Here is a 27,556-nt window from a genome sequence, read left to right as displayed (position 1 = left end):
GGTCTTCACCGTCCCAGCCCCGCTCGGGGCCAGGAAAGTTTAATTCCATTTCTCCGAGACCTGGACTATAACTAGGAGCCTGTGAGGAGTCAGCAGTCATATGAGAGCATGATTCTGCGAGAAATGCAAGAACAGGGACAGAGAAACAGGAGAGTGCAACTTTGGGCCGCCTGCCCGCCCACCTCGCTCCAGAGGCCCTTCCTTTCAGGTTAAGTCTACAAGTTTAACTTCTGTTACTTGTAACCAAAAACTCCTAATAAAGCCTTTCACTTTTTTCTAATAAAGCTTTTTAAAAATAAAAGTTTAAGCCTGAACTCGGGCAATGCATCGGGTGGAGAGAGAGGGTCTGTTGACAGCCATCGAGAACATGAAGTCGACAGAGAGCAGGTGGCGGCTCTGTCCCTCATCGCCCAGGCCTCCCTCCCCTCGAGCGGCTGCGGCTGAGCCCGCAGGCAGGGACTTGCTCCACCCGCATGGCCAGCAGGCCCTCCCTTACCGCAGAGTGGGGCTCTGGTGGCCCTGGCCGGGCACCACAAACAGGTGGTGTGGTAACTGGCCCTGGGGAAATGCCTTGGACCAAGTTCTCGGGGCCTGGGGACCACAGGGCAGCACGGCCTTTGTGGGCAGCGGGTGGAGGTGGACCAGGCACCGCCTGCCAAGGACAGAGGAAGGTGGCCAGACGGACAGAGCTCCACGTCTGAAGGTGGTGCTGTAGCCTCCCCCCACCTCCTCCCCCACCCCCATACTTTGATTAAAAGCCTCTATTGTCACGTTATCTGCCAAGTTCAGTAGCTTCCTTTTGCAACTTGGGAAGTTTTCCATGTTAAACTGTAAAATCTTGCCCAGATTTTACATTGGTTCCAGATTTTCGTATTTCAGCATATTGTTTGGCCCCATTAAAGAGAGCAGGAGCCCTGGCCGATGTGACTCAGTGGATGGAGCATCGGCCAACAGATTGAAGGGTCGTGTGTTCAATTCCAGTCAAGGGCCTGTACCTGGGTTACAGGCTAGATCCCTGGCCCCTAGTCCAGGTGTGTGGAGGAAGCAACCAATTGATGTGTCTCTCTCTGTCTCTCCCCTTTCTTCCACTTTATCTAAAAATCAATGGGAAAATGTCCTCAGGTGAGGATTAACAACACAAAACAGAAAAGAGTGCAGGCAGGGTCTCTGCCAAGCTCTGGAGGGTCAGGAGGTGTTTAAGTACCAAGTCCCTCCTCCTGACCCAGGCCCCTCCTCTGCAGATGGAGAGGGGCTCCATGCTCTCTGGGTTTCAGGTGGGTAAGCTGTGAGCCTGTTCCCTGGTTTGTGCAGCAACCCCCTTCCAGCCTGGGCACCCCAACCCTTTTCTAACCTGTGCCCCCAAAACCTCTTCACAGAAGCAGCCTCGCAGCTCCCAGCAGAGGCGAGGCTCTGAGCCGCCGAGGGCAGGGGGTGCGTGGGTTCAGGAAGGTAAAGCCTCTTCCACCCGTGACACCACCCACACCGTGTCCTTGGCATGTTTGGAGCTGCTGGGGACGCTGCAGGCTGCAGGCTGCAGGCGGGCCACCCCCCTGACACCGCTACCTCCTCCAGGGCCTCACCGACAGATGAGTGGATGGATGGATGGATGGATGGATGGATGGATGGATGGATGGATAATGGATGGATGAGCAAATGGATGGATGGATGAATGCATGATGCATGATGATGGATGGATGGGTAGATGGATAGAAGAATACATGGGTGGACAGGTGGATGGATTGGTAGATGAATGGTGTGGTCTGACAGTTCTATAGACAAGGTAAAAATAGAGCTTAGTATTGCAAGGCCCTAGCTTAGCATTTGAAAAGACCTTCCTATGCAAGTGTGAAGCCTGGACTCAGAACACCTTACCAAGGCATATGGGTGTGAAACACAAAATATTTCTTCTTTGAGTTTGGGAAGACATGGGTTTGACTTCATTTCTCAGTGCACATGTTGATAAGCCTCTGAGTTTTTGCCCAAGAAGGCTGGGAAAAGCAAACTGTCTTCCTACAAGAGGAATAAATAAGGCCCAAGGGCCCAGCAGCACCATTGTTAGGCCTCCAGACATTGTCCCTGCGTGCAAAGCAAAGGGAGCCTAGGACACAAGCCACAAACTGCTTGGATTTGTTGTGTAATGTGGTCTTTCTACACACACTGCACTGTGATGTTGCCAAATTCATTGAGCCTTTAACTGAAACAAAGGTAGCAGTGAAATTTCTCAGATTTTATCTTGAAACGGAGTGTCCCCAGGATTTGTAGCACAATTGCTTTAATTAAGAGCCATATTATTGTGTGTCCTGTTTATCCTCACTGGAGTGAGAGGAGGGTGAAAGGAGAAAGAGAGATAATGGAGTCAGAGAGAGGAAGCCAAGGGAAAATGGAGGGTCAAGGGAGAAAGAACTCACCTCTTGAACCTGCCAGGCACTTTCAGGGGTGAAGGGACAAAATTGATTTTGCCTTCATCTTAGTCTTCCAGAGCAAGGTTAATGTGCTTTGGTTGGGCTCACAGATGAGGACTATTTTATTCAATAATTTTATTATGTTTATTCAATAATTCAGGTGGTGATCCAGATCACGAAAGAAACACCTTGCAGATTTTTATGTTAAAAGTAAGAATGGTGTTTCAAAGCTACTAAATGATATCATGCTCAGAGAATAGGAGAGGTGCAAGTCTTGCCCAACTCCAAGGAACCTAAAGACCCAGATATGACAGTGAAAAACAAGAACCAAAATGTCCCTTTTTATTGTCAGGGACACTGCCTAGAACCCAGAGTGTAAAGCTCTAATAAGTGTGATTCCCTGCCCTTCACTTCTTTCCTATGTCGCAGAACAATCTTGTTGCCTATCACTAGTCACCACAGACACCTCTGATCAGGACTCTCCAGTAGTTGGAGTGTAATCAGAAAGTGCCAATGGGGATTTCCCTACTCCACACATAACCAGTACTGAATGGTGACCCTGCCCCCAGGAAACCAGGCAAAATCGATGTCTTTCCTCACCCCCCACCCCCACCCCCAAAGAAAATCTAAGGAGGTTATAAGCAGAGAGGAAGGCTTGGCACCTGAAGGTAACTGTGTTTCTCAAGCCCACTTTATGCTATTTACCTCTTCTAATAGCATAAAAACTGGACTCGAAGACACATAGCCCATGTTTAAATGGGAATGCGCCCCAGAGAGGCAACACGGGGACAGTTTTGGTAAAAAACGAGCTCGCACTCTCATCAGAGAGTGCGTCTGATGGTAACTGGAGAAGTTTCATCCTATCTGCCCCTAAGAAATGAGTAAGTTCAACTCCCTTTGGTGGAAACAAGGGGAAAATGGATTGAGGCAGCCAACCTGCCACATCCTCAGGAGAGTCACGAGCAGGTGGGCTCTGCCCTACCCAGGACAGGTCACCTGTGTCGTCAGGCTGATAGGGGGCAAGCTGGGTTCAGAAACACTCAGGGACCTGCGGCCCAGCAAACGATAAATCACAGGCAGGAATTGCCTAAGAGTTTTCAATACTCAGATCCGACATACTGTAACCAGACAACCAAGGTATCTGGGCTGCCTGTCACTACGTGAGCCAATTAAGCAGAGACAGGGTTGACTCATATATGAGCGTTTATTCCAATGATTCCATCAGTTGGGGAGAGCAGCTGGTCATCCTCAAAAATCTGCTCTGACCCCCCTCACCAGTTGGCTGGTTATATAGACACGAGGGACAAGATAGCTACGTGCAGCTGGGAATTGCAGGTGTAACATGGAAAGGGGAGGGGAGGGTCTGCAGTCTGGCCTTCAGGAGCTCAGAGTCCATAACAAGGTGGCTAATCTTCTATGATGTTACAAACAGCTCAGCCTGTTTCTGGGACTGGAGAATGGTTAGCGTCCTGAGAAAAATTCCTGGAGGGGTCAGGATCTGGGCATAGCAACCAAATCAAAGCATGTCCTGTCCTTGGTCCGTCTCAAAATGTATTTCTTTTCTGACCCATTGAGGCATCTGATATTTCTACAGCCTGTTTCATTTTCCAGTGTCCTGGGGTCAGTAAGAAAACTTCTCATCTCTACTTAGTAGGTGAGTAATTATTAGACAACTGTGGCTCTATTCTCATTATATGCCCTTCCCCACTATCATCCCCCCCTGTTAGTATTATCATCTCATACTATGAGATTAGTTTTACATGGAAGTATTTTGTTGAACTGTACTAGTCCTGGCCTATTATATTCCCCTTATGGATTTTGGCTCTGAATTCTTTCAGAGAAAAGAGGCGTCGGGTCTCTTCTGTAACTGCTTCCTGCTGATGGGAGGTGGAGTTCTGAAGTCCTCCCTGTCTGACAAGTGAAGGAGGGAGCCAAAAAGGGGAGAGTAATTTTTAAGTGAAGCCAATAGACCATCCATGTTCCATTGAATCAATTATAAATCCAAACTGTTGAGTCTTATTTTTAGCACAAAGTGATGCAGATGGCTTCTACAGTGAGGCCCATACTGTGTGAGTAAGCAGTCATGTAAATAGGGACATAGGCATATATCCTATGACACAGAAGAACACGACACATAAAGGTTAAAGTGTGCAGTAAATCATAAGCCAGTTGAGAAGATTTTCAGATGTAAGGCTTCTGCTGGAATAAAGTCACACAGTGAAAATCTGATTGTCTGCAGTTAGAACATTTCTGGTGATGTCATCAGGTGCTGAGGTCTATATGGCATATACAGACACAACTGTAAAACAAATCTTTGAAGACAGTTAACTACATTAGAGTTCATTACCTGCAATTGAGTATTATGGTTTCCATTGGAATATGATTTTTCTCCCTAAGATTACCCTCATTTTCATCAAAGAGCCAAATCAAGACTAATTTATTTACTGTATTAATTTGAGTTCAGTTTGGCCTGATTATTTGCATAAACACAATAGGAATAGCAATTGATCATATAGGCTTTTTAAAGCTGCTTTGCTGGAATCTCCCAAGAAAGTTTCCTCTCAGTGCAAAGAAGACAATCCATACAGTTGCTATCAGGCTTTGCCTGCAATGCCTATAGGTTCTGAGGTCCCACGGGTGTCTTGAACTTCCGTCTTGCTATCTTTCAGGAAAATAACCTTCATTCCTTACCTGGAAAGACCACCATGAACCATGTGACCAAGCAAGATACCAGACTACTTATTCAACGGGCTTATTGGCTTCAAAGTCAGTCTTATTCCTTAGAGCAGTGGTTCTCAACCTTCCTAAAGTCACGACCCGTTAATACAGTTCCTTGTGTTGTGGCGACCCCCAACCATAAAATTATTTTTGTTGCTACTTCATAACTGTAATTTTGCTGCTGTTATGAATCGTAATGTAAATATCTAATATGCAGGATGTATTTTCATTGTTACAAATTGAACATAATTAAAGCATAGTGATTAATCACAAAAACAATATGTAATTATATATGTGTTTTCAGATGGTCTTAGGCAACCCCTGTGAAAGGATCGTTCGACCCCCAAAGGGGTCGCAACCCACAGGTTGAGAACCGCTACCTTAGAGCTTTCTGGTGACATCCAGTGACCTGGCAAGTCTCTCTCAGACATGACATGCCAGCAAAGTCTTGGTTAATAACCACAATTGGAAACTGGCTTATGCCCTATTATGAAGAGGCCTGGTGCACAAAAATTTGTGCATGGGGGGGGGTGTCCCTCAGCCAAGCCTGTGCTCTCTCGCAGTCTGGGACCCCTTGGGGGTTGTTCACCTGCTGGCTTATGGATTAGGCCTGCTCCCTGAGGGATTGGGCCTAAGCTGGCAGTCAGACATCCCTCTAGCAGCCCGTGAGCACTCGGGGGATGTCCACTTGCCAGCGGAGAGCAGGCCTAAGCTGCAGTTGGACATCCTTAGTGCAGCAAACCATCGCTGTGCTGGCAGCCATCAGCCTGGCTTGTGGCTGAGCAGAGCTCCCCCAGTGGGAGCGCACTGACCACCAGGGGACATCTCCTGCATTGAGCATCTGCCCCCTGGTGGTCAGTGTGTGTCATAGTGACCAGTCATTCCCAGTCATTTTGCTGTTAGGGTCAATTTGCATATTACCCTTTTATTATATAGGATTAGAATCTTATTGTATTTATGCAAACAAACACATTGCCATGAGAACACTAATAATCACTAAGAGTTTCCAAACTCTGGAAGGATAAGGTAGGGAGAAAAATATAAAAGCCTCAGTATTGCTTATGAAAGTATAATTTACCAAATTGCTTTAAGAAGCAAGTTCTCTTATATCTGGAAAACAAGAAGGTTAAAAATCAGCAATATTTTCAAAAAAATTATAAAAACTATAGCTATTTTTAGTTCATGTAGTCCTATAATCAAATTCTGTTTCTCCTGATTTTTCTTGCCAGTATTTATATAAATCCAGATATTCTATAGAGTTCTAATAATTTCATACAGTTTGAGGGAATGGTCTGAAAGTTTATTCTCAGAGATATGTAGCTTAAAATAAATCAGAGTCCTTTCCATGGATCTTTCAGAAGATGTAACATCTTTGTAAATGTATCAGAGTAAAACAATGACTGTCTGTAAATGACAAAAAAATTTTAAATGATACGGTTATAGATTTCATTACAATGCAATTTATATAGTATCCTTCCCTTTTAATAGACTGGAAAAGAACCAAACAAATTCTGTATTAGTTTACTTTAGTTTAATTTATCTAATTATATGTATTATTCAGTATACCTATAACTTCCTTTTAAAATTTCTCTTCACAACCCTTCTATGACTTTCACAAATTTTCTTACCTATTTAGAAATAACCAGCTTTAGAATAATCCACTTTCTTTTTTCCTTTCAAATGTTTCTCCATGCCCTCACCCATTTGGCTCAGTGGATACAGCGTCAGTTTGAAGACTGAAGGGTCCCAGGTTCCATTCTAGTCAAGGGCACATACCTGGGTTGCAGGCTCCTCCCCACCCCGGCATGTGCAGGAGGCAACCAATTGCTGTGTTTCTCTCACATGGACGTTTCTCTCTGTCTTTCTCTCTCTCTTCCACTCTCTCTCTCTTAAAATCAATGGAAAAATATCCTCGAGTGAGGATTTCAAAAAAAAAAAAAATGGATCGCCATACCTCATGCCTTCTATTACTAAAACCAAACAACTTCTTTCCAATTAGTTAGAATTCTTAACTCTTAGAAACAATTTTTAAGTGACAAGTAAGTAATTAACATTCCTCAGATTAACAATACATTCACATTTTTAAGAGCTGTATTTCAAAGGAAATGTAAGCAATGTTCACTAACACATGTAAATCCATTCTCCAGCATCTCTGCAATAAGAAGCCCAAAGTAAGCAAAATATTACTATTACTATTACTATTACTATTACTATTACTATTTCAGTATCCTGTCATTTCAAATTACCTGGCGATTTAATAATTTTTATTATTTAACTCAGCAAGGCTCCACAGTTTTAAGTTACCTAAGTTACCAAAACTAGATAAATATAATTATATTGTAAAACTACATTTAGATAAATATAATTATATTGTAAAACTTTATTAAAACCCTTCATTTTAGTTATATCTATTCATTACATCTTAACTCTATGAGATTTTTAAGTCAATTATTGCCCGAGGCATTTCCTTGGCAAATTTTGTAACAGAGATAACATGACCTTGACAGCATTTAGGAGGCTGGAGAAGAGGTGAGTGGGAGGGAGTTTAAAAGATTTATTATATATATTTCTTCTGAGTGGAAGCCTTATGATGTAGCAACATAAAATCTTGCATATAAGAAGAGATCTTATCCCCTTTTAATACAGAAACAAAAACAACCTCTAAAGTAAATAAATGAGTCCTCTCAAAAGAAGGGACAGGGACAGTGGCCTTAGACTCTTGTCTCACCAGCCTGCACAGCCAATGCCCTCACAAGGGCTGAGGGGCACAAAGCCCAGCAGCAGAGACAGAGGGTTCCCAGGGCTCATGAACAGTGAAGAGCAAACCAAATCCCAAAAGATAAGAGAGCAAGCAAAGCACATATATGATCAAAGTTACATTACAGACAGACAGGAACTCTCACTAGCTAAGTATTACAGGTGGCTGATGCCTTGAGAGGGAGTGCAGGGAAGATCCTCGAGATAAAGAACTCTCGGCAGCTGCTGGGAACTTCCTGCAACGCCTGCACGGGTTCAGCCCCCCACAGGCAGCTGGATCCCCCAGACAAGTGGGATGTGCCCATCTTTAAACAAATTAAAACAAACAACAGAGAGACACACAACAACAATCAACAGAGGCATGCTATGCACATTTACAGGCACACACAATGCACAAACAAGAGCTTCACACCATGCTCCTGTGTGTCCAGCCACAGACACCTCAGAATGCCCTGTGTTTTAAAAGATCACAGCAACAGAGCAATGTCTCTCGTCCCTGAGGGGATCAGGCTAAGGGCTCGGAGGTCAGGCAAGAACACTGGAGGTCCCTTGCCACCAGCACCTGACAAGGTTCACCCAGTAAACTCATGCCTTACACAGTATATGCTCCCTTACAAAGTCCAGGCGAGAGCAGCCAGTGCCTCCCGTGCCACACAGACACGCTGGGTCCCTCCTCCTGTCACACAGACACGCTGGGTCCCTCCTCCTGTCACACAGACACGCTGGGTCCCTCCTCCGGTCACACAGACAGGCTCGGTCCCTTCTCCTGTCACACAGACACGCTGGGTCCCTCCTCCTGTCACAAAGACACGCTGGGTCCCTCCTCCGGTCACACAGACAGGCTCGGTCCCTTCTCCTGTCACACAGACACGCTGGGTCCCTCCTCCTGTCACACAGACACGCTCGGTCCCTCCCCCTGTCACACAGACACGCTCGGTCCCTCCCCCTGTCACACAGACACGCTCGGTCCCTCCCCCTGTCACACAGACACGCTCGGTCCCTCCCCCTGTCACACAGACACGCTCGGTCCCTCCCCCTGTCACACAGACACGCTCGGTCCCTCCCCCTGTCACACAGACACGCTCGGTCCCTCCCCCTGTCACACAGACACGCTCGGTCCCTCCCCCTGTCACACAGACACGCTCGGTCCCTCCCCCTGTCACACAGACACGCTCGGTCCCTCCCCCTGTCACACAGACACGCTCGGTCCCTCCCCCTGTCACACAGACACGCTCGGTCCCTCCCCCTGTCACACAGACACGCTCGGTCCCTCCCCCTGTCACACAGACACGCTCGGTCCCTCCCCCTGTCACACAGACACGCTGGGTTCCTCCTCCTGTCACACAGACACGCTCGGTTTCTCCTCCTGTCACACTGACACGCTCGGTCCCTTCTCCTGTCACACAGACACGCTCGGTCCCTCCTCCTGTCACACAGACACGCTCGGTCCCTCCTCCTGTCACACAGACACGCTCGGTCCCTCCTCCTGTCACACAGACACGCTCGGTCCCTCCTCCTGTCACACAGACACGCTCGGTCCCTCCTCCTGTCACACAGACACGCTCGGTCCCTCCTCCTGTCACACAGACACGCTCGGTCCCTCCTCCTGTCACACAGACACGCTCGGTCCCTCCTCCTGTCACACAGACACGCTCGGTCCCTCCTCCTGTCACACAGACACGCTCGGTCCCTCCTCCTGTCACACAGACACGCTCGGTCCCTCCTCCTGTCACACAGACACGCTCGGTCCCTCCTCCTGTCACACAGACACGCTCGGTCCCTCCTCCTGTCACACAGACACGCTCGGTCCCTCCTCCTGTCACACAGACACGCTCGGTCCCTCCTCCTGTCACACAGACACGCTCGGTCCCTCCTCCTGTCACACAGACACGCTCGGTCCCTCCTCCTGTCACACAGACACGCTCGGTCCCTCCTCCTGTCACACAGACACGCTCGGTCCCTCCTCCTGTCACACAGACACGCTCGGTCCCTCCTCCTGTCACACAGACACGCTCGGTCCCTCCTCCTGTCACACAGACACGCTCGGTCCCTCCTCCTGTCACACAGACACGCTCGGTCCCTCCTCCTGTCACACAGACACGCTCGGTCCCTCCTCCTGTCACACAGACACGCTCGGTCCCTCCTCCTGTCACACAGACACGCTCGGTCCCTCCTCCTGTCACACAGACACGCTCGGTCCCTCCTCCTGTCACACAGACACGCTCGGTCCCTCCTCCTGTCACACAGACACGCTCGGTCCCTCCTCCTGTCACACAGACACGCTCGGTCCCTCCTCCTGTCACACAGACACGCTCGGTCCCTCCTCCTGTCACACAGACACGCTCGGTCCCTCCTCCTGTCACACAGACACGCTCGGTCCCTCCTCCTGTCACACAGACACGCTCGGTCCCTCCTCCTGTCACACAGACACGCTCGGTCCCTCCTCCTGTCACACAGACACGCTCGGTTCCTTCTCCTGTCACACTGACACGCTCGGTTCCTTCTCCTGTCACACAAACACGCTGGATTCACACACAGGCACACCTGTCCCTGGCCTGCAGGCTCCTGTCCAAGGACACGAGTGTCCATGGAGGCACCTCAGCACTTCCCCCTGCCATGCTGTTAGGAAGGACTCCTGTGAGAGCCATGGGACAAGGGCATTCCCCTTGCCTGGCTGCCAGGACCCGAGTCAAGTCTGCTCTCAGTTAGAAGACATCGCCTCACCTCCCTCCATATCACCTAGGTCCTTTCATTCTTATCTTAGTACTTTGGCGGATTTTGTTGGGATTCTGTCTCCTGAAATTGTAAGAACCTGGAGTCTATTAGAAACGGGCCCGGTCTGTATGTGTGAAATTTCCACATTTTACCAGGAGGTGCAGCATTAAGCAATAGACCATATGGGCGGGAGCCTGCCAGGTCCGTCCCCTATTTCAGAGCGATGCGACTTGGGGCAAGTGACCCTTCAACCCGTGTCTCCCTTTGATCTTGAGAGAAAGGAAGGGCTGTTGTGAGATGAACGGAGATGAAAGAACGGGGAGCAGCGGGACTAGCCTTGTGCTCAACTGCAGGGGCTCCGCCGCCAGGTGGCCTGGGCTGCGTCCTCTAGGTCTGAGGGGTCACGTGGCACCCCTTATGGGCTGGGAGGGGACAGCTGCGGGTCAAGTGCCTTTTCTCTCCAGGATGCGGTGATTTGTATTCACATAAGTTCAGGCCACTGTCGGGGGCCCAGGCAGCAGGCACACTGCCAGGTGTTTGAGGATGAGACCGGGTAAGGATGTGCGGTCTTCAGCAGGGTTGTCAGGACCAGGGCATCGGGAGGCCCTGTGTCTCTTGGTGCTTCTGGTTACCTGGCCGTTGTGACAGCCGCCGACAAAGTGAGCCTGGCGGCCTCCCTGCCCCTGGCGTAGCCGTGAGGACTCCCTGCTGCCGTCCTGGGCCACTGGGGCCACAGCAGGAGTCTGTAGCCTAAGGAGTCTCTCAAGTGTGTCCCAGCATTAGCAACATCAGCCTCAACAGGGTTGTGCAACCAGACAAGGAAAAGGGAAAAAACAAAACACAGCCACATTGGAAAGGAAAAGTAAACTTCTCTTTGCAGTCAAACCTCAGTCCTCAAAGTCTCCCATCTTGAACCATTTGGTTCTCTAGTTGTTCATGGAAAAGTGTCTTAATTGTCAAACAACAGTTCGGTTTTCGAACCGATAACCCTTCATGCTGATCCCTGTATGCTCAGTCCCACACCTCTCAGGTGACAAACAAAGAAGAGAATGTGTGAGTGTGAGTCAGTTACCGCTAAACCTCACACAGTTAACGTCTCAGGACATTGTGCTGTGAATACTTTTGTGGGTTGCTTTATTTTTGCATTTGTTGCTGCTTATTATTATTAAACACGTACAGGAAGTCACCATGGGTCCTAACAAAGTTAGTAACAACAGCAAAGTAAAAAGGAAGGTGTGAGAACAATGATAGAGCTTAAAAAAGAAATAATTGCAAAATATGATAGAAGTGTTTACATATCTGATCTGACTAGTGAGTATGGATGGTGAAATCGATGATTAGCATAAGTTTAAAACATAAAGCGGCCAGCAAGACTGCCGATGTCAGTAAGGGTGTGAAAGTGCTCATGAAACAATGATCACAGGCAACTGGAGAGGTAGAAAAACTGCTGATTTGGATAAATTGTTGATTTGGAAAAGCAGTTGGCAGGCGTTAGCATTTCAGATGCAATGACGTGTGAAAAAGCAGATGCTCATACTGACCTCCTGGAAGACCTGGAACCAGTGCTGGGCGTGATTCTTTAAGGCTGTGGTGGGTGGAGAGATCTCAGAGAAGTGGTACCCACGGTGTGGGGAGCCATGGGGAGGCTGCCAGCTCTAACCCAGTAGCTGCTGATGGTTTTGTCACAGAATGTCAATACATGGAGGCCGAGGGATTTGTTCCCAACAGTGTTCAGTTGTGATGAGACAGAAATAAGGATGTAACATCTCCACCCCTCCATCCCTCCTCCTTTCTATCCCTCCACCCCCTTCCCTCCTCCCCTCCATCCTTCTTCCCTTCATCCCTCCTCCCCTTCTTCTCTCCATCCCTCCTTCCTTCCACTCCTCCTTCCTTCCATCCCTCCACCTCTCTTCCCTCCATCCCTTCACCCCTCCATCCCTCCACTCCCCCTTTCCTCCTTCCCTTCATTCCTTTACCCTTCCATCTCTTTTCCCTATTCTCCTCCATCCCTCCACCCCTCCATCTCTTCATCCCTCCATCCATCAATAGAATCAACAATGCAATAGATGAAGCAGAGGATCAAATCAGAGATTTGGAAGAAAATGAAAGAGAAAACACCTGATTGGAATAGAAAAAAAAAAGTCCAAAATAATGAGTGTAAGGAGCCTCTGGGACAACTTCAAGTGCACCAACATTCCCATCATGGGGGGCCAAGAGGAGAAGAAAGCTAGAAATTGAAAACCTATAGGAAAAACTGACAGGAAAGTGCCCTAACCTGGTGAAAGAAATAGACATGCAAGTCCAGAAAGCACTGAGACCCAAACAAGGTGAACCCAAAGAGGCCCACACCAAGACACATCATAATAAAAATGACAAAAGTTAAAAAGCAAAGTAAGTATCTTAGAAGCAGCTAGTTACCTACAAGGGAGTGCCCATAAGACTGTCAGCTGATTTCTCAACAGAAGCTCTTCAGGCCAGAAGGGTTTGGCAAGAAATATTCAAAGTGATGAAAAGCAAGAATCTACAACCAAGATTACTCTACCCAGCAAAGCTATCATTTAGAATTGCAGGTCAGATAAAGAGCTTCACAGACAAGAAAATGCTAAAGGAGTTCACCACCAAACCAGCATTGTATGAAATGTTGAAGGGTCTTCTTTAAGGAGACAAAGAGAAAATATAAAAAAAATATAAACAATAAAATGCCAATAAATACATATCAACAATTTAAAAAACAAAATAAATAAGCAAGCAGAATAGAAACAGACATAGATACAGAGAATGTTTTCATGGTTGCCAGAGGGATGAGCAGTGGGTGGAGTGGATGAAAAAGGTGAAGGGATTAAGAAGTACAAATTAATAGTTACCAAATAGCTTAGGGAATGTAGAGTGCCTCGGGGCACTATACCTATAGGGTTAAGCCTCGAACTGACCTGTTGGCAAAGCCACAAACAAGTCCCAGCTTAGAGGGCACAGCCCTCTTAGCATAATTAGGCTTGACCTTATGACTCCCCCTAGATCCTTCCAGGGTATCTAATGGGCTGAGGGAGATTCAGCAAGTGCTGCCGAAACAAGTGAAACTCACAAGAACATTTTAACTATGGTGACCGCTACCTTGTTTACCTCTGGCTATAAAATAAAGGCTCAGCTTGCTGTCTGGATCTCTCTCTGTGGCCTCAGCCAGGCACAGGAGACCCACCTAGACCCAGCTTATCCTCTCTGCGTATCTTTTCTACATCCTTTGCCGCCCCCCTCAGGCTCACCGAACCCTTGGCTGAGCTGGCCCGGCACAAGGGAATATAGTCAATTACATTCTAATAACTATGTATGGTGCCAGATGGGTGCGAGATTCATCGGGATGATCACTTAGTCAGTTATGTAATGCCTGATCACTGGGTGTACACATGAGACTAATATAATAATGTATGCCACCAGTAATTGAAAATAAAAAAGCCTGGCTGGTGTGGCTCAGTGACTGAGCGTCAACCTATGAACGAGGAGACCACGGTCTGACTCCCGGTCAGGGCACATGCCCGGGCTGTGGGCTGGATCCTCATCATTGATGTCTCTATCTCTCCCTTCCTCCCTGAAATCAATAAAAAAGATGAAAGATTACATGATAATGACCTATTTTTCATCTGGCTATATTATTTTACTCTAACACAAATGCATATTTACCAAGAATGGTTTTGGAGGCAAGTTCACCTGTGATCACAAACATCTCTTACTGTGTGCTTCATCCTCTTAGAGGTCCTCAATTAGGAACATCTGTCCTGCTGGGAGCCTGATGGCTCCTGTGGCAGCAGCTCTGTCTCATTCATTCCTGTGAGATCAAACCTAGGGCTGGGCACACAGCAGGCACACATTTCAACAATGTGTCCTGTGAGAAATGATGGAAAGGCAGTTACTGGTCACCCTATCAGGTTAACATCTGAGCTGTACTTCACAGAAAACTATAATCACCTAAAATATAATCAAAGACGCATTATTCATACTCAAATGGATGTGTGAATGCATTACGTGTGGGTTAAGTAACAGGTCAGTTAGGAATCTGGAGAATGGCAATACCACTTTCATGGCTGAAAATTAGAGAAATGCCTGTGAGGAGCTTGAGAGTTGTCTGGGGCAATTCATGAGTGAGTACGAGGCTGTTCTAGAGACTTACGTTTCTCCTCAGAGACCACATAGCAAAAAATGGCAGGTAACTAAATACGAACTGGGCCACGCTATGTCGTCTATGAGAATGGGATGGAGGGAAATACAGATGACACAAACTGAATGTTAGAGGTGGACTTCAGAAAGAGATCTCATGTGAGGCCTAAGTGGGAAGGTATCTTAACAGAGTTGAGAAACCTCAGATATTAAATCCTGACTAATCACCTAAGGAAGATAAGGCCAAGTAAGAATAACCAGTAAGGAGTTCTTGAATACATCAGATTGTAATAAAAGGCCAGGTTTCCAAAGGAAAGTGAAGGTATGTGAACAAGAACTGACATAACACAGAAGCAACGATGTGAACAATGCAGGGAAGTAAAGCCCAGAATGAAATAAGGTGCAAGTGTTATGTTCACACAAGGTGATGAACGGGAACGCGAGGACATCCCCGAACTGGAAGGCAGGAAGCCGAACACGCCTGGGGCCTGGTCCTGACGCTCCCAGAGGCAGGGACCAGGTGCTCTTCACCTCCATCCCCAGCAGCTGGCACGATGTCTGCCATACACAGACATCCCAATAAAGTTACTTAAGCCCAATTAACAGAGAAAGTCAGAATTCACTTCAACTTTCTGGTGGGGAGAATTCTTTTCAGAATGGAAAATGTGGAATGAACGAGAAATAACTGAACTTGTTGACAGACTGAAAAAAAAAAAATTTGAGTTAGTCTAAGAAAATACTTCCTAATGACTCAGAGGGCCTTAAAACTGATACAGTTTTAAGTTTATTTGACCCGTGTTAGCCTTTGTCTGAAGATGGCCAGTACTAATGAAATTTCTTTCATTCTTTTTCCAGCATTTATGTAACCATTTTGGATTAACAACATGATATACCAGTGCATCACCTTATTTCCCAATGTATCAGGATTATCACAGTTAAATTGGAAAATAAAATTATAAATTCTTTATTCTTTTTGTTCCTAATCACTATGTAAAATTCCACTGAACACTCTGCTTGCCTCAAGCTATTTTGTACAGCAAGCATGTCAAACTCACAGCCTGCTGGCCGCATGCAGCCCAGCCAATATAACAGTATGTAAGAAACACTTTAATAAAAATTTCTTAACTTAATTTTTACAACATCCTGTTATACATAATTATTAATAACGAATTACAATGTTCGCTACTGACTGATTACTATAATCGTGTTGCATTCATTTCCCTTACGCGCCTATGCACAGGCGCACCATTTCTCTCCACTAATACTAGCAGCGAATATTTTAGCAGCTGATTGCCATGTCATTAGTCTTGGACTGACTTGTTTGGTGTGTGCAACAGGAAATATTTCGCTTTTGGAGAACAAAAAAAATAGGTTTATTTGTGTTACGTTTATTAATTTGTGCAGTTATGCAGTGTCTGCTAAGTTCATGTTCAAGAAAAAATATTAATTTTATTAAAATGTTCTATTATTTTATGTTAACAATTACTCGTTTATTTCAGCCCTTTGTGTTCAGCATGTCTCTATCGAAATAAACCTACGTTTCTATGAAAATTGAAGCTTTTGTTTTTTTTGTGGCTACATAAACTTGAACCTTGTTTATTTGGCCGTATTAGCCTTTGAGTTTGACATGCTTGTTAAACACATTCAAAACAGTTAAAAAAAATTTTCCCTTTTTATGCAGCATTCCAATTTACAGAATCTGTGAAAACACAACAAACTATTGTTGAACTACTCAATGAAGGCTGGCGTCTGGTGTGTGTGTAGAAGGAAGTGTGTTAAGTGACAGAGTTTGAAAACAAACAAAAAAAATTAACCAAATGAACAGTATTTAATAAATCTTTGTGGGAAAAACGATATCCAAGAAAAAGTAACACCATGAAAGAACAAGAAAAGTTTTATAATTATGCACTTTATTTTTATTTACTATACCAACATTTTCAGGAGACTTTACATTTAGTTTTATGATTCATTTTACAAGCAAATTCTAATATACAGTATTTACTTTGAACTGGTTTTTAAAAAATCAATGGGAAAAACAATACTGCAGATATTAAAGACTGGTGTGTTTTTGTTTTTAGTTAGTAATGACTTAGAGACTTTAAATTCTTTAGGTCAGTGTTTTTGTTATAGCAATGCTTTACCAAGGAGAAAATGGATAGCTTTTCCTCAACAGTTAAAACATCCGATGTATCTTTAATTAATAGCATAGTTGTAGATTGTCACCCACCATCATAATCATTTATTCAAATGTATTCTTTCAAATTCCTGCCGCAAAAACACTGAAGGGAGATGTGGAAAGAAATTAGGTAATTTAATTCAAACATCAATATTAAGAAAAATAGCAAGGCCATCATCCCCAAGGAAAATGTCAGGTATTTGTATTATAGCTTGTAATTAACTTTAATGTGTGCATACGCATGCAAACATAACCACCCAACTAATCCATGAACACGGAAACCACTGTAAGTCTGAGTGAACAGAAATGTGCTGCAGGCTTGCTGATCTTCAGCGCAACCCCATTTGGTGATTCCAAATCCCATCCTCTGTGCCCTCGAGACCAGGAAATGGTGGTGACAACTGCTCAGACAGGAGGTGCCTCCGCGTCTAACACCATCTGTGCTACAGGAAGACTTAGAAGTGTCAGCCACAGGAGGGTCATGTTCTCTTTGATGCGTTGAGTAAAATACTTAAGGGGTCAATGAAACACTCAAAGAAGTTAGTGCTTTAGTGGGAAAAGTGGCACGTGGAGGGTGTTATTCTGTGAACCTATGATTTCAACAAAAAAGCCACACCCAATAGGAGGCATTTGGATATTTCAGGCACAGCTCCAAGCAATTAAGCTCATTTAAAGTGCAAATCTGATATTTTCTTTCATATTTAGGTTTTTACTTGTTAAAATATTTAGTAGGTTCCCTAATATCTATACAAATACAAAACAGTAGTCGATATGCCTGAAGATATTGCACAAATTAAAATGAGACTACAAGAGAAAAACGTTAGAGGGCCTCATTCTTTAGAAACGTTCTAAATGACTTTCACATCTAAATGATGTGGTCCTTTAATGCACCAGTCATCTGCACCTGGGCGGATAAACTCCTCACGCCAGGCTTTCTTTAAAGAATTTTGTGTGCATCCCATTAACAGCCCAATGTATGCACTTGTACATACTCTAGTACTTTTTCTCTTTCACAATGTGAAACTTAACCAATCCCCAGAAAACTTCTTCCTCAGGACTTGGAATTCCAGCACTGCAACCATCTTCACTGAAATCACAAGAACTAAGATAAAAGTGACCTGAACTCCTACTCAATGAAGGCTGAGTACGCTGTGCGTGTAGAAGGAAGTGCATTAAGTGACATACAGAGTTGATATACAGAAACATTAAACGGAGATTAAGCCAAATCAGGCAAGCTATAGCCTCACCTCATTTCCAACTTAACATTTACTAAGGAGCAGCCTAACACAATATCCTTGCATTTTAAAGAAAACCGCAGGCAAATACTTTGTCGGTTTTGTGAAAGCATCCTCAATGTTTTTCTCTTAAATGTATGATGCCTCATAATTATATTGATGAGCCTTCTGCCAAAATCAAGGCTAAACAGAGGTACAGAGAGTTTGAAATGATGAGTTCATTCATATTTCTGCATATTAATCAGGAAGAAAAAAGAGCAGGAAAATATCAGAATAAAAGAACTGCAGAAGCCAATATTTTTATGTAATAGACATTTCCCTCAGACTAGAGGGTTAAAAATAATGTAAAAAATTAAAACTTTTTGCTTAAAGATCAAGGCCTACTAATGACTGTTACACAGGAGTGTGTATGTGCTCCGTGCTGCCGGTCGGCTCCAACGCCCGGGGCCGATGCCTGAGTGAGTGATGAGCACCCTGCCCGTCCGCAGCACCTGCTCAGCTCTGCAGACTCAGGCCTCACCTCTGTGTGGTCTCTTCTCCGCTGCCTTCCAGTGTCACGGCATCATTGTCTTTTCCAAAGAACCTGCCCCCTCATGATATGTCTATCAACTTCTACATCAGCCAAAGGCCTCCTGACTCATCAGGATGTATTATGTAGGGAAATACAGCGTGTCCCCCAGAGTGTACACACATTTTGAATTATTATAAAGTCAGTGTTTATTTAACATACAGTTCACTTTCAAAATTTAAAGGAATCTACAGAAATACTTTTTTTTGCCAATGCCTATTTTCAAACTGATGACTGGTTTGGTCCAGGCACTGCTGATAACGTGAAGCAAACATCAAGAATAATTTTGTTTGATATTTGTGCACCCTCAATGTTGACTGTTGTTGGTTTTGTACTGTAAAGTGTATCTTCTATACATCCTCATTAAAAAGTCTAGTGACATTTTAGGATAAATTTTCTTTGTTAAAAGCTTAGTCTGACTTCACCCATCACTATATTTCAAATCAGTTAACCCGGAAAGGAGTGAAAACTCCATGAGTCACCAGCTGTTAAAGTGTGTATACGTTTTTGGGGACCCCTCTTTAGTGTAACAACACCCCACTTATAATACATGAGGTCAGCTTCTTTCTCCTCCCAAATGAAAGAGCACCTGTGCCCACTGACAGCTGCAGCCATCACTGCTCGTCTCTACGAACAAACAAGAGCTTTGCTGCAGTGGCATGATACCAACACCTTCTGGACAATGTGAAGTTTCTGAACTTTTGTGTTTCTCCTGCAGAAGTGCTGCTGAATGAGAGTATGGTGTCGCCTGCTACCAAATCCAAGAAGGGTTTGTACCCAGTGAAGGGCAAATTCACTGGAATGGTACGGGAAGACTACCTCAAAATGATAGTAATCCATCAACTCTTTTGAAATTTACACTAAAGCACCTGCTGTTATTTCTTTAAAAAGGGGCAGAGAGTTTCACCAATGTACATTTTTAAAAAGAATCTCTAGAAATGTGAGTGGCTAATTTTTTGGCCAGAACCCCTTTTGATACATTTTGGTCAGCTGATCACAACAAAAATCTACATTGTGAAAGCCCATCTCTCTGAAAGACAGTAACTCTAACCAAAGCCACAACAGGCAAACCACCTCAGGACATGACCTGGGAGAGCAGGGCACACTGACGGAGCTTCTCAAGAGCGCCCATAGCATGATTAGGTTAGCGCTCCTGGTCCCCTGGCGCTCCACAGCTATCTTCCTAGGACATTAGTTAAGCACATTGCCACTGACATATCTTTTAATACCTTTAATAAAACACAATTTCCACTCTCTAATTGTATTTCTCTTCCCAAACCTACTTTTTAAGAAACTGACATTCAAATATACACCAACATAAAGGGGACCTGACAACTCAGCAAAAGCGCTGTGTATTCTAGCTTTCTCAAGATGGTCTACTTACATTTATAATTATTGCCAAAATACTTTAGCTTTTTTTTTTGCTACAGAAAATAGTCTAATTCCCTATGCATGGGATATTTATATCCCATCCAAATTTTGTGCAAACATTTCAAGTCCATTATTCCGGTCTTCAGATATTAGCAGAAAGTCAATAAATATACATATTACAATAAAGACTTAATTTAAAATATATGCTGTGATTTTAAAATAGCTATCTTGAATCCATAAGCCTATAGGGTCCAAAACTGAATTACCAGCAAAACTCTAGCACCAACACGTTACAAATGAATACACCTTTAGGGTATAGGTTTCAAGATGTGTCTTAAACTTTCCAAAATTTATCCAGTACCAAAAGCAAACACAATGGTGTGCATGTATAAACAAAATGTTAAAGTGATATGTAATTGGTTTATACATCCTATGAAACATTTTATCCTGGGTACTTGGTAAGTTAATATTGAGAGCAGCTTACTGATCCTAGCAAAGATAGATAGAACTCATAGCTTCCCACGGAAGGCAGGGTCTCCTTTGTCCATCATAGAGCTTTCATATAGACCTTTTTAATCTACGAATCACTGGCCAGAACCCTGCTTACAGACTACTTACCGCCTCCCACTACCACCAAATCTTTACTTAAAAGAAGAACCATGGTCACAAGAGGGCAAGTGAAAAAGAGTGAGGCTCTGACCACAATCAGTCCAGACCGTAAGAGGACGAGGGGCACGAAGCGCATGTCTTGCCTGCTACGTGGTGGACTGGGCCTTTTCTGGTGTGCGAGCAGTGGTCACAGGGTGAGAGCCTCTGTGGGCCTCTGAGATGGGAAAGCAAATGCTCATGTTCATCTGAGACAAATACACTTCACTGCTATGTGCTTTGACCAGGATATAAATGGAAGAGCCCAAACGAGTAGAAGCTTCCACATTTTAATATTTTAAGATTTGCAAGCTTTTAATGGAACCTCCACCATGGCAGCAAACTGCATGTAAAGCTATTACAGATTTTTTTTAAAAAGACAAATTGGCAGGTGATGACTATGTACTTAGTGTATCTTTGGTTTAGGAAGACGAGAATACCGATTATACGACAAACCATCCCCAGAATTCAAATTGCCATTTGGGTTCTGCATGATCTCTTTTCTCTTTGTTAATGGCCTTGGGATGCTTGTCTTGGCCTGGAAGTTTTGAGGCTCTGGTCGGGGGTTGATTATTTGTTTTTGTTTGAAAGAGCCAGAAGGAGGGCGGAGCTTAGATGCTCGTGGATTTAGATTATTTGCAAGATTTGTTTGACTAGATGTTAGCTGAATTTTTGCTGAATTACATGGTGCCATTACTGGTGAGTTCTTACAGGTGGGAGTCCTACTTGGAGATGATTCAGAAACTGGAGGAGGTACCGAAGAACTCAAGATGGATGGCTTCAAAAGCTGCAAGGATTTGGGCTGAGACGTGTCGTCCTCTGGTAAAGACTGGTTTCTTCCAACTCTCTTAGCCTGGTCTCCTGAACTCGACTGGGTAAGTGTTTGAGAAGAAGTGGGTACCACCTGCATGTCATTCATTGGATTACTTGCCAAATGATAAGGCTCTGGAGCATCCACGGTCATGTCCCAGCCTGCTGCCGAAGGCGCACTCTTAGCCACCTCCTCAGTGAGCTGCGGGCTTGAGGAGAAAGGCCGGCCTTCCAGGCTACCGCTGCCTTCTTGCTGCGAGTCATGTGCAAAGCTGTCATCCCGGCATGCGGCCCCTGGATGGGCGCCCTGGCCCGCGAGCTCACTGTGGTCCTCGCTATGCTGCCATTTTGTTAGTTTTCCCTGGGCGTGGTCTGTGGGTCTGGCAAGGCTGCTGGAAGGCTGTAGTACTTGAGGCTATTAAAATTAAAAACAACATTAGCAACAACTCATTTTAGAAATGCCTCCTAGAATTAACATAAGTGCCAATTCGGCTGTGTTGGTACTTACTACGTTTTAATATAAGAAGTATGTGAGATTCTTTTAAATTAAAAAATAAATTGCAACATTCAACTAAATTCATGAGACACACTAACGAATGATAATGCAAACAAAAATGATACAGGCAGTAAACACTAAACAAGATTCAAAATCAAACAGGAGGAAAGAAAAATCTTAAAAGTACTGATTTATTGTTGAAAAAAGATTCCTGCCTCAATTGATTCATTACATATTTACAACTTTATATATAAGAGTTTGACAGAGGACTTGCATGGCACTTTGTTTTAATCTCCATAAAGCATCCAGATAGTAACTGTGATCTTCAGAATATTACCAATTCTTAAGATTTTTTGAAAAGGAAAGCGGTACACCACTTTATCACACTTGACGAGCGGAAGAATTCCTTTAAAAGTGTCAAGGTGCACGAATTAAAATTACCAGCAAATAAGGTTTAGAATTAAGATAAAAAATAGGTCAATGCACTTAGCTAATGCTAACCCACCTTTAATGTTCTTGCTGAGATGTTTCAGAATCACATATGTTCGCCCCTATTTGTCTGTCTCACTGCCATCTGAGGGACCAGCTGCAATTCTGCTATGGCCGGCACGCAGAAAGCAGGTTTGCCTTCCCCACGAGTGAACACCCACTCAACAAAATTAAAAATGATCAGCCTTTGTAATGAAGGCTGAGATTAAGCAAATTTGAAATTGCCTGTACCTTGAACTAAAGCTCAGAAGCCTACAATAGCAAAGTTCTCAAGAGGCCCATGTGCCTTGCACACACTTTTCCTGGAGCTCACTGTGTGGTTAAGATTCTATACAATCAGAGGAAACGTGCTACTTCCATTACTTTTGTGCATTTGCAAAGAAATATGAATCTTAAAGTTTTCTTTCAATGGCCTAAAGAGTAGTTTACATGGGGCAGAGCCTACTGTTCCTGTCCTGATACAGGGGGGTTGCTACAAATGTATAAACCAGCCGTGGGCAAACTACGGCCCGCGGGCCGGATCCAGCCCGTTTGAAATGAAAAAAACTAAAAAAAAAAAAAAAAAAGACCGTACCCTTTTATGTAATGATGTTTACTTTGAATTTATATTAGTTCACACAAACACTCCATCCATGCTTTTGTTCCGGCCCTCCGGTCCAGTTTAAGAACCCATTGTGGCCCTCGAGTCAAAAAGTTTGCCCACCCCTGGTATAAACACACACACAACCTCTTTCTATTAAATAATGTGGGCTCAAAGTATCAAAAAAGTCTGGCATGGGGCTTTGAAACATGAAATTAAAAGACCATTTTTTACTAATAAAATAACTTTTTAAAACTATGCTAATCCCTAAACAAACCTACACAGTATTTCTAACTTCTCCACAGAAGGGGCGAACCTGTTGATGTCATGCTGCATCACCTGTCCTGCTGCTTTCCCACCTCCTGCACCAGCACTGAGTGAAGGCGTAGGGTCAGCCACTGGGGATTAGGTGATGGCAGGTTACCAGGGGCCGGGAACAAGCTCACTGACTCAGGGTGGGTAGAGGCCATGATGGCAAAGGGCTGACTTGTTATTTAAAAAATAATAAAATCAAGACAATGACTATTCAAAATTAATCTATACGAATATATTATATTAAACTCTCTTACTTGAGAATGTTTAAAATAAATAAGCTATCTCAGTTTTTACTTTCAGTGAAATATCCTAGACTTTAAAGTCAGTGAGCATTTTCACAATCAATCACCATAGAGATGAATAAACTGTTCTTCAAGAATGAAGGTTCTAAAAAAAAGAAGAATGAAGGTACTAAAATCACCATGTAACTAATTCAAAAGACTCTCCTTGGGGTTTCCTTGAGAAAATGACCATGCCAATGTGGTCATAGACTCTAGAAAAATGCGTACAAGTGGAGAGCAGGACCATGTCAAGCAAACGAAAATATACCAAAGAGGAAAAAAGCAACTGAATGACTTTGTCTTCCTTCCCCTTTCACCCTAAAAACTATAGTTTCAAGTTAAACATCTTAAAGCAACTAAGACCTTTGAAAATATCAGTAACAATTTAAAAAATGATGCCTTCATCGTAATATGTCTACTGCCAGTAAGAAAAAAAGATATAAATATGTGCTAAAAGCATAAAAAGGTATGATTTTCCTAATTAAGGTGAAGTAATACATTAAGAAAATCAACTCTCCAGAAAAGGGGCAGTGTGAACTGTAGATAGATTATCCATTTGCACTGTTCTGATTACTCGTGTTATCCAACTGACTAGTACTTATCAGAGAACTAAATGGAAATACAGCAGCGAGAACGATGTCTGCTTATATTAAATGCAATGAAGCTCCACTTGAAAAATCGTTTTTTAAAAATAAACTTGAAAAATAGTTTTTTAAAAATAAAATTTTAAGTCTTTTAACTGAGAGGAGTTAAGATTGAGCAATTACATTTAAAAAGTCTAAACTATCACTTGGTTACATTAAATAAATCAGTGGTTTCTGAATAATGAATAATGTAGATTTTCTGGTTTACTAAAAGTGGTAGGATATAATTTCCCTATCCTAAAATAAATGTATTGCTTTATTGTTTAATTGAAAACTAGTTTGGAAAATAATTCTACTCTTGTAAAGAAAAACATTTCTTACATTTTTGCTAGTTGCCAGATGGGGGAGAGGGGGTGCTGGGGGATGAGAGAAAAAGGCGAAGGGATTAAGAACTACAAATTTGTAGCTATATGACAGTTATCTAATCTAATAAGGAGGGAATATGCTAATTGACCCTCACTCTGTCACAAAGATGGTGGCTCCCACAGCCAATAAGGAGGGAATATGCTAATTGACTGCCACGCCCTCAAAGATGGCGGCGCCCAGTCCCCTCAGCCCCCTAGCTGCCCAGGGCTGCCCGGGGTGCAGGTAACCAGGGCCGCCCGAGGCTCAGGTAACCAGGGCCGCCCAAGGCTCAGGTAACCAGGGCAGGCCGAGGCTTGCACTGCCGGCAGTGGCAGCAGCAGAGGTGTAATGGGGGTGTCGCCTTCCCCTGATCGCTGGGTCGCCTCCGGCACCTGAGAGCACCCGGACTGTGAGAGGGGGCAGGCCAGGCTGAGGGACCCCCCTCCAGTGCATGAGTTTTCATGCACTGGGCCTCTAGTGAGGATCTAAAGTGCAGCATAGGGAATATAGTCAATAATATTTTAGTAACTGTGTATGGTGTCAGATGGGTACTAGATTGATCAGGGTGATCACTCTGTAAGTTATATAAATGTCTAATCATTGAGTTGTGCACCTGAAACTAACATAATACTGTATGTCAATGGTAATTTAAAAATAAAAAATTTAATTAAAAAAGTCTCTAGAACAAGATCAAGGTATGACTATAGCAAGGACCGAGGAAACGACCTGCGCCTGATGTGTGGGAGGTTGTGGAGAGCTGGTTCCCACCCAGGACTGGGCTGCTGAACATGCTGTCCCTTAGCATCCAGCAAGCAAAGGAGAGATGTGTCCTGATAGATTGCTGCTTGCAGTACCACCTCCCCAAATTCTAAACCCTCAAATCTATCAATATAAAGGCAAAATGTTAACAATTCACCTTGCCCACTCTCACTACTGTTTCTATGCTCTCAGACAACTTTAGAATAAATTTAAATATAAAAAGAAATATCCATATTTTCATGAATAATAAGACCAACAGGAAGGAATATTAAAGACCATTCATCCATTTTTTAAATGTCAATGATGTGTTGTGCACTGTTCGGTGTAGGAAAAGATGATGGAGCTGAGCACAGTGCTATTCCTGTGGTGGAGAGGCCTCAGGAGGGAGATGGCTAAACAAATGATGAGACCATGTCTCCAGCACAACACGGGACAAAAACAAAACACATGCCTGAGGAGAGAGGTCACAGAGGGCATCCAAGAATCGCAAACATCTGAGTGTTAAGATGAGTAGGAGTTTGCCAAGTAGACACAGAGGGAAGAGGGCCCAGTGTGTGGAGGACCAGGTAGGGCACAGAGGAAAACGAAGAACACGGGGTGTTCTAGTAACTTCAAACCATCAGACTGAATTTGGAGAGCACCGTCTGGTGAAAAGTGTAGGCGAGGGTCAGCTCATAAAGGAACTCAGGTCAGGCTAAGCGGGTCTGACCTGTGCAGCAGGTGATGAGAGATGATGAACTGTGAGCAGCAGAATCATTAAGATCCGATGTGCATTTTACAATGTCACTGGTGGAATCCATGAGGAATGTAGGGGAGGGGATGAGACTGTAAGCAGCGCAGCCAGGTAGGCAGCAAGGTTGTTGCCAGCAGGCGGGGTGAATGGTAAGGGTCTAACATTAGGACAGTGACAGAAACACTGGAAAGGATTGGAAGAGATTTTGAAGGTGGGACAGGTAAGAGGCTGCTCAGGAGGAATTTAAGCTGAGTCGCAGGTTTCTGGCTTTGGAGATGCAAGACGAGTGCTGCTGCCCTGCACAAGAACAAAAGCCTCAGGGGGAAGCTGCCCACCATTTCAGCCTCAGCCCACAGGATTCCAGGCCAAAGGAACCCCACTACAGGGGGCCATCAGGAAATGCCCAGAGTCACAAACAAGTAGAACTTCATTACTCGGTCCTTGGTGACTGAAGCTTTAAAATGTGGACCCACCCTAGACTTACAGAGCCAAGTGCTTCTAACTGGACCCAGTAACGTTCAGTCTTACTTTACTTAAACATGCACTTCAGCACACTATTCTGAGAATTCTCAGAAGCAATGCTTACAAGTGTCAAGGTCAAGAGTGCTAGCAACAAGCACTACTGGGTAATTAATTGTGCAAGGGATTGCTAGGCATCTTCAGTGACCATCTCTAAATGTTTATTTTGGTATGTTTACAAAGATAACTAGAGACTAGGAGCTTCTACAGGCATGCTCCGGCTTTATTCATTTTTTGTTGTTGTAGTTAGTATCCCTAGTATTTGGCACATAATCCTATATAGTAAAACCCTAATATGCAAATCGACCGAAGGGTGGAACGACTGGTCGCTATGATGCACACTGACCACCAGGTGGTGGTGGCAGCATTAAGGACCCCTCAGGGGATCTCCAACTGCCGGCTTAGGCCCGCTGCGGACATCCCGCGAGAGGTCCCGAACTGTGAGAGGGCGCAGGCCGGGCTGAGGGATCCCCCCTCCCAGTGCATGAATGTCGTGCACTGGGCCTCTAGTAGGAAATATATACTGTATACAGCAGTGGGCAAAAGTAGGTTCACAGTTGTGAGTACATGAAATGCAGAGTTAATAATCATAACCTGCATGCCTTTTTGTCTATAAAACTGTAAACCTACTTTTGCCCACCCCAGTGTGTGTGTGTGTGTGTGTGTGTGTGTGTGTGTGTGTGTATATATCTACACTAATAAAAGAGAAACATGGTAATTAGCGTACGACCGCTACCCTTCCCATTGGCTAATCAGCATATCCTTATGCAAATTAACTGTCAGCCAAGATGGCAGCCGGCAGCCATGCACTGAAGCGAACAGGGAGGCTTGCTTGCTCCAGTGACGGCG

The 27,556-nt window shown here is 44.3% G+C and overlaps 1 protein-coding gene and 1 long non-coding RNA gene across 7 annotated transcripts in view; both read right to left on the bottom strand.

Moving 5' to 3' along the window:
* The window catches only part of LOC106726908, an 11,417-nt gene extending 11,028 nt beyond the window's left edge, over positions 1 to 389 (bottom strand). The window contains exon 1 of the long non-coding RNA XR_001363045.1: positions 379 to 389. This is a non-coding gene — a long non-coding RNA (uncharacterized LOC106726908). The remainder of the gene's footprint in view (positions 1 to 378) is intronic.
* A 16,483-nt stretch (positions 390 to 16,872) lies between these two features.
* Positions 16,873 to 27,556, bottom strand: part of CCSER2 (coiled-coil serine-rich protein 2) — a 232,918-nt gene continuing 222,234 nt past the window's right edge. For 3 of the 6 annotated variants that reach the window (XM_005871119.2, XM_005871121.2, XM_005871118.2), the window contains one exon: positions 16,873 to 21,961. In XM_005871119.2, coding sequence (XP_005871181.1) covers positions 21,143 to 21,961 — 819 coding nt within the window. In that variant the 3' untranslated portion in view covers positions 16,873 to 21,142. The remainder of the gene's footprint in view (positions 21,962 to 27,556) is intronic. The other 3 variants (XM_005871120.2, XM_014543627.1, XM_014543626.1) reach the window with 1 other exon arrangement.

This window comes from Myotis brandtii, unplaced genomic scaffold (genome assembly GCF_000412655.1).
Source record: "Myotis brandtii unplaced genomic scaffold, ASM41265v1 scaffold33, whole genome shotgun sequence".
NCBI lineage: Eukaryota > Metazoa > Chordata > Mammalia > Chiroptera > Vespertilionidae > Myotis > Myotis brandtii.
Note: the sequence above shows the minus strand (reverse complement) of the source record. Positions and strands in the feature narration are given on the sequence as shown.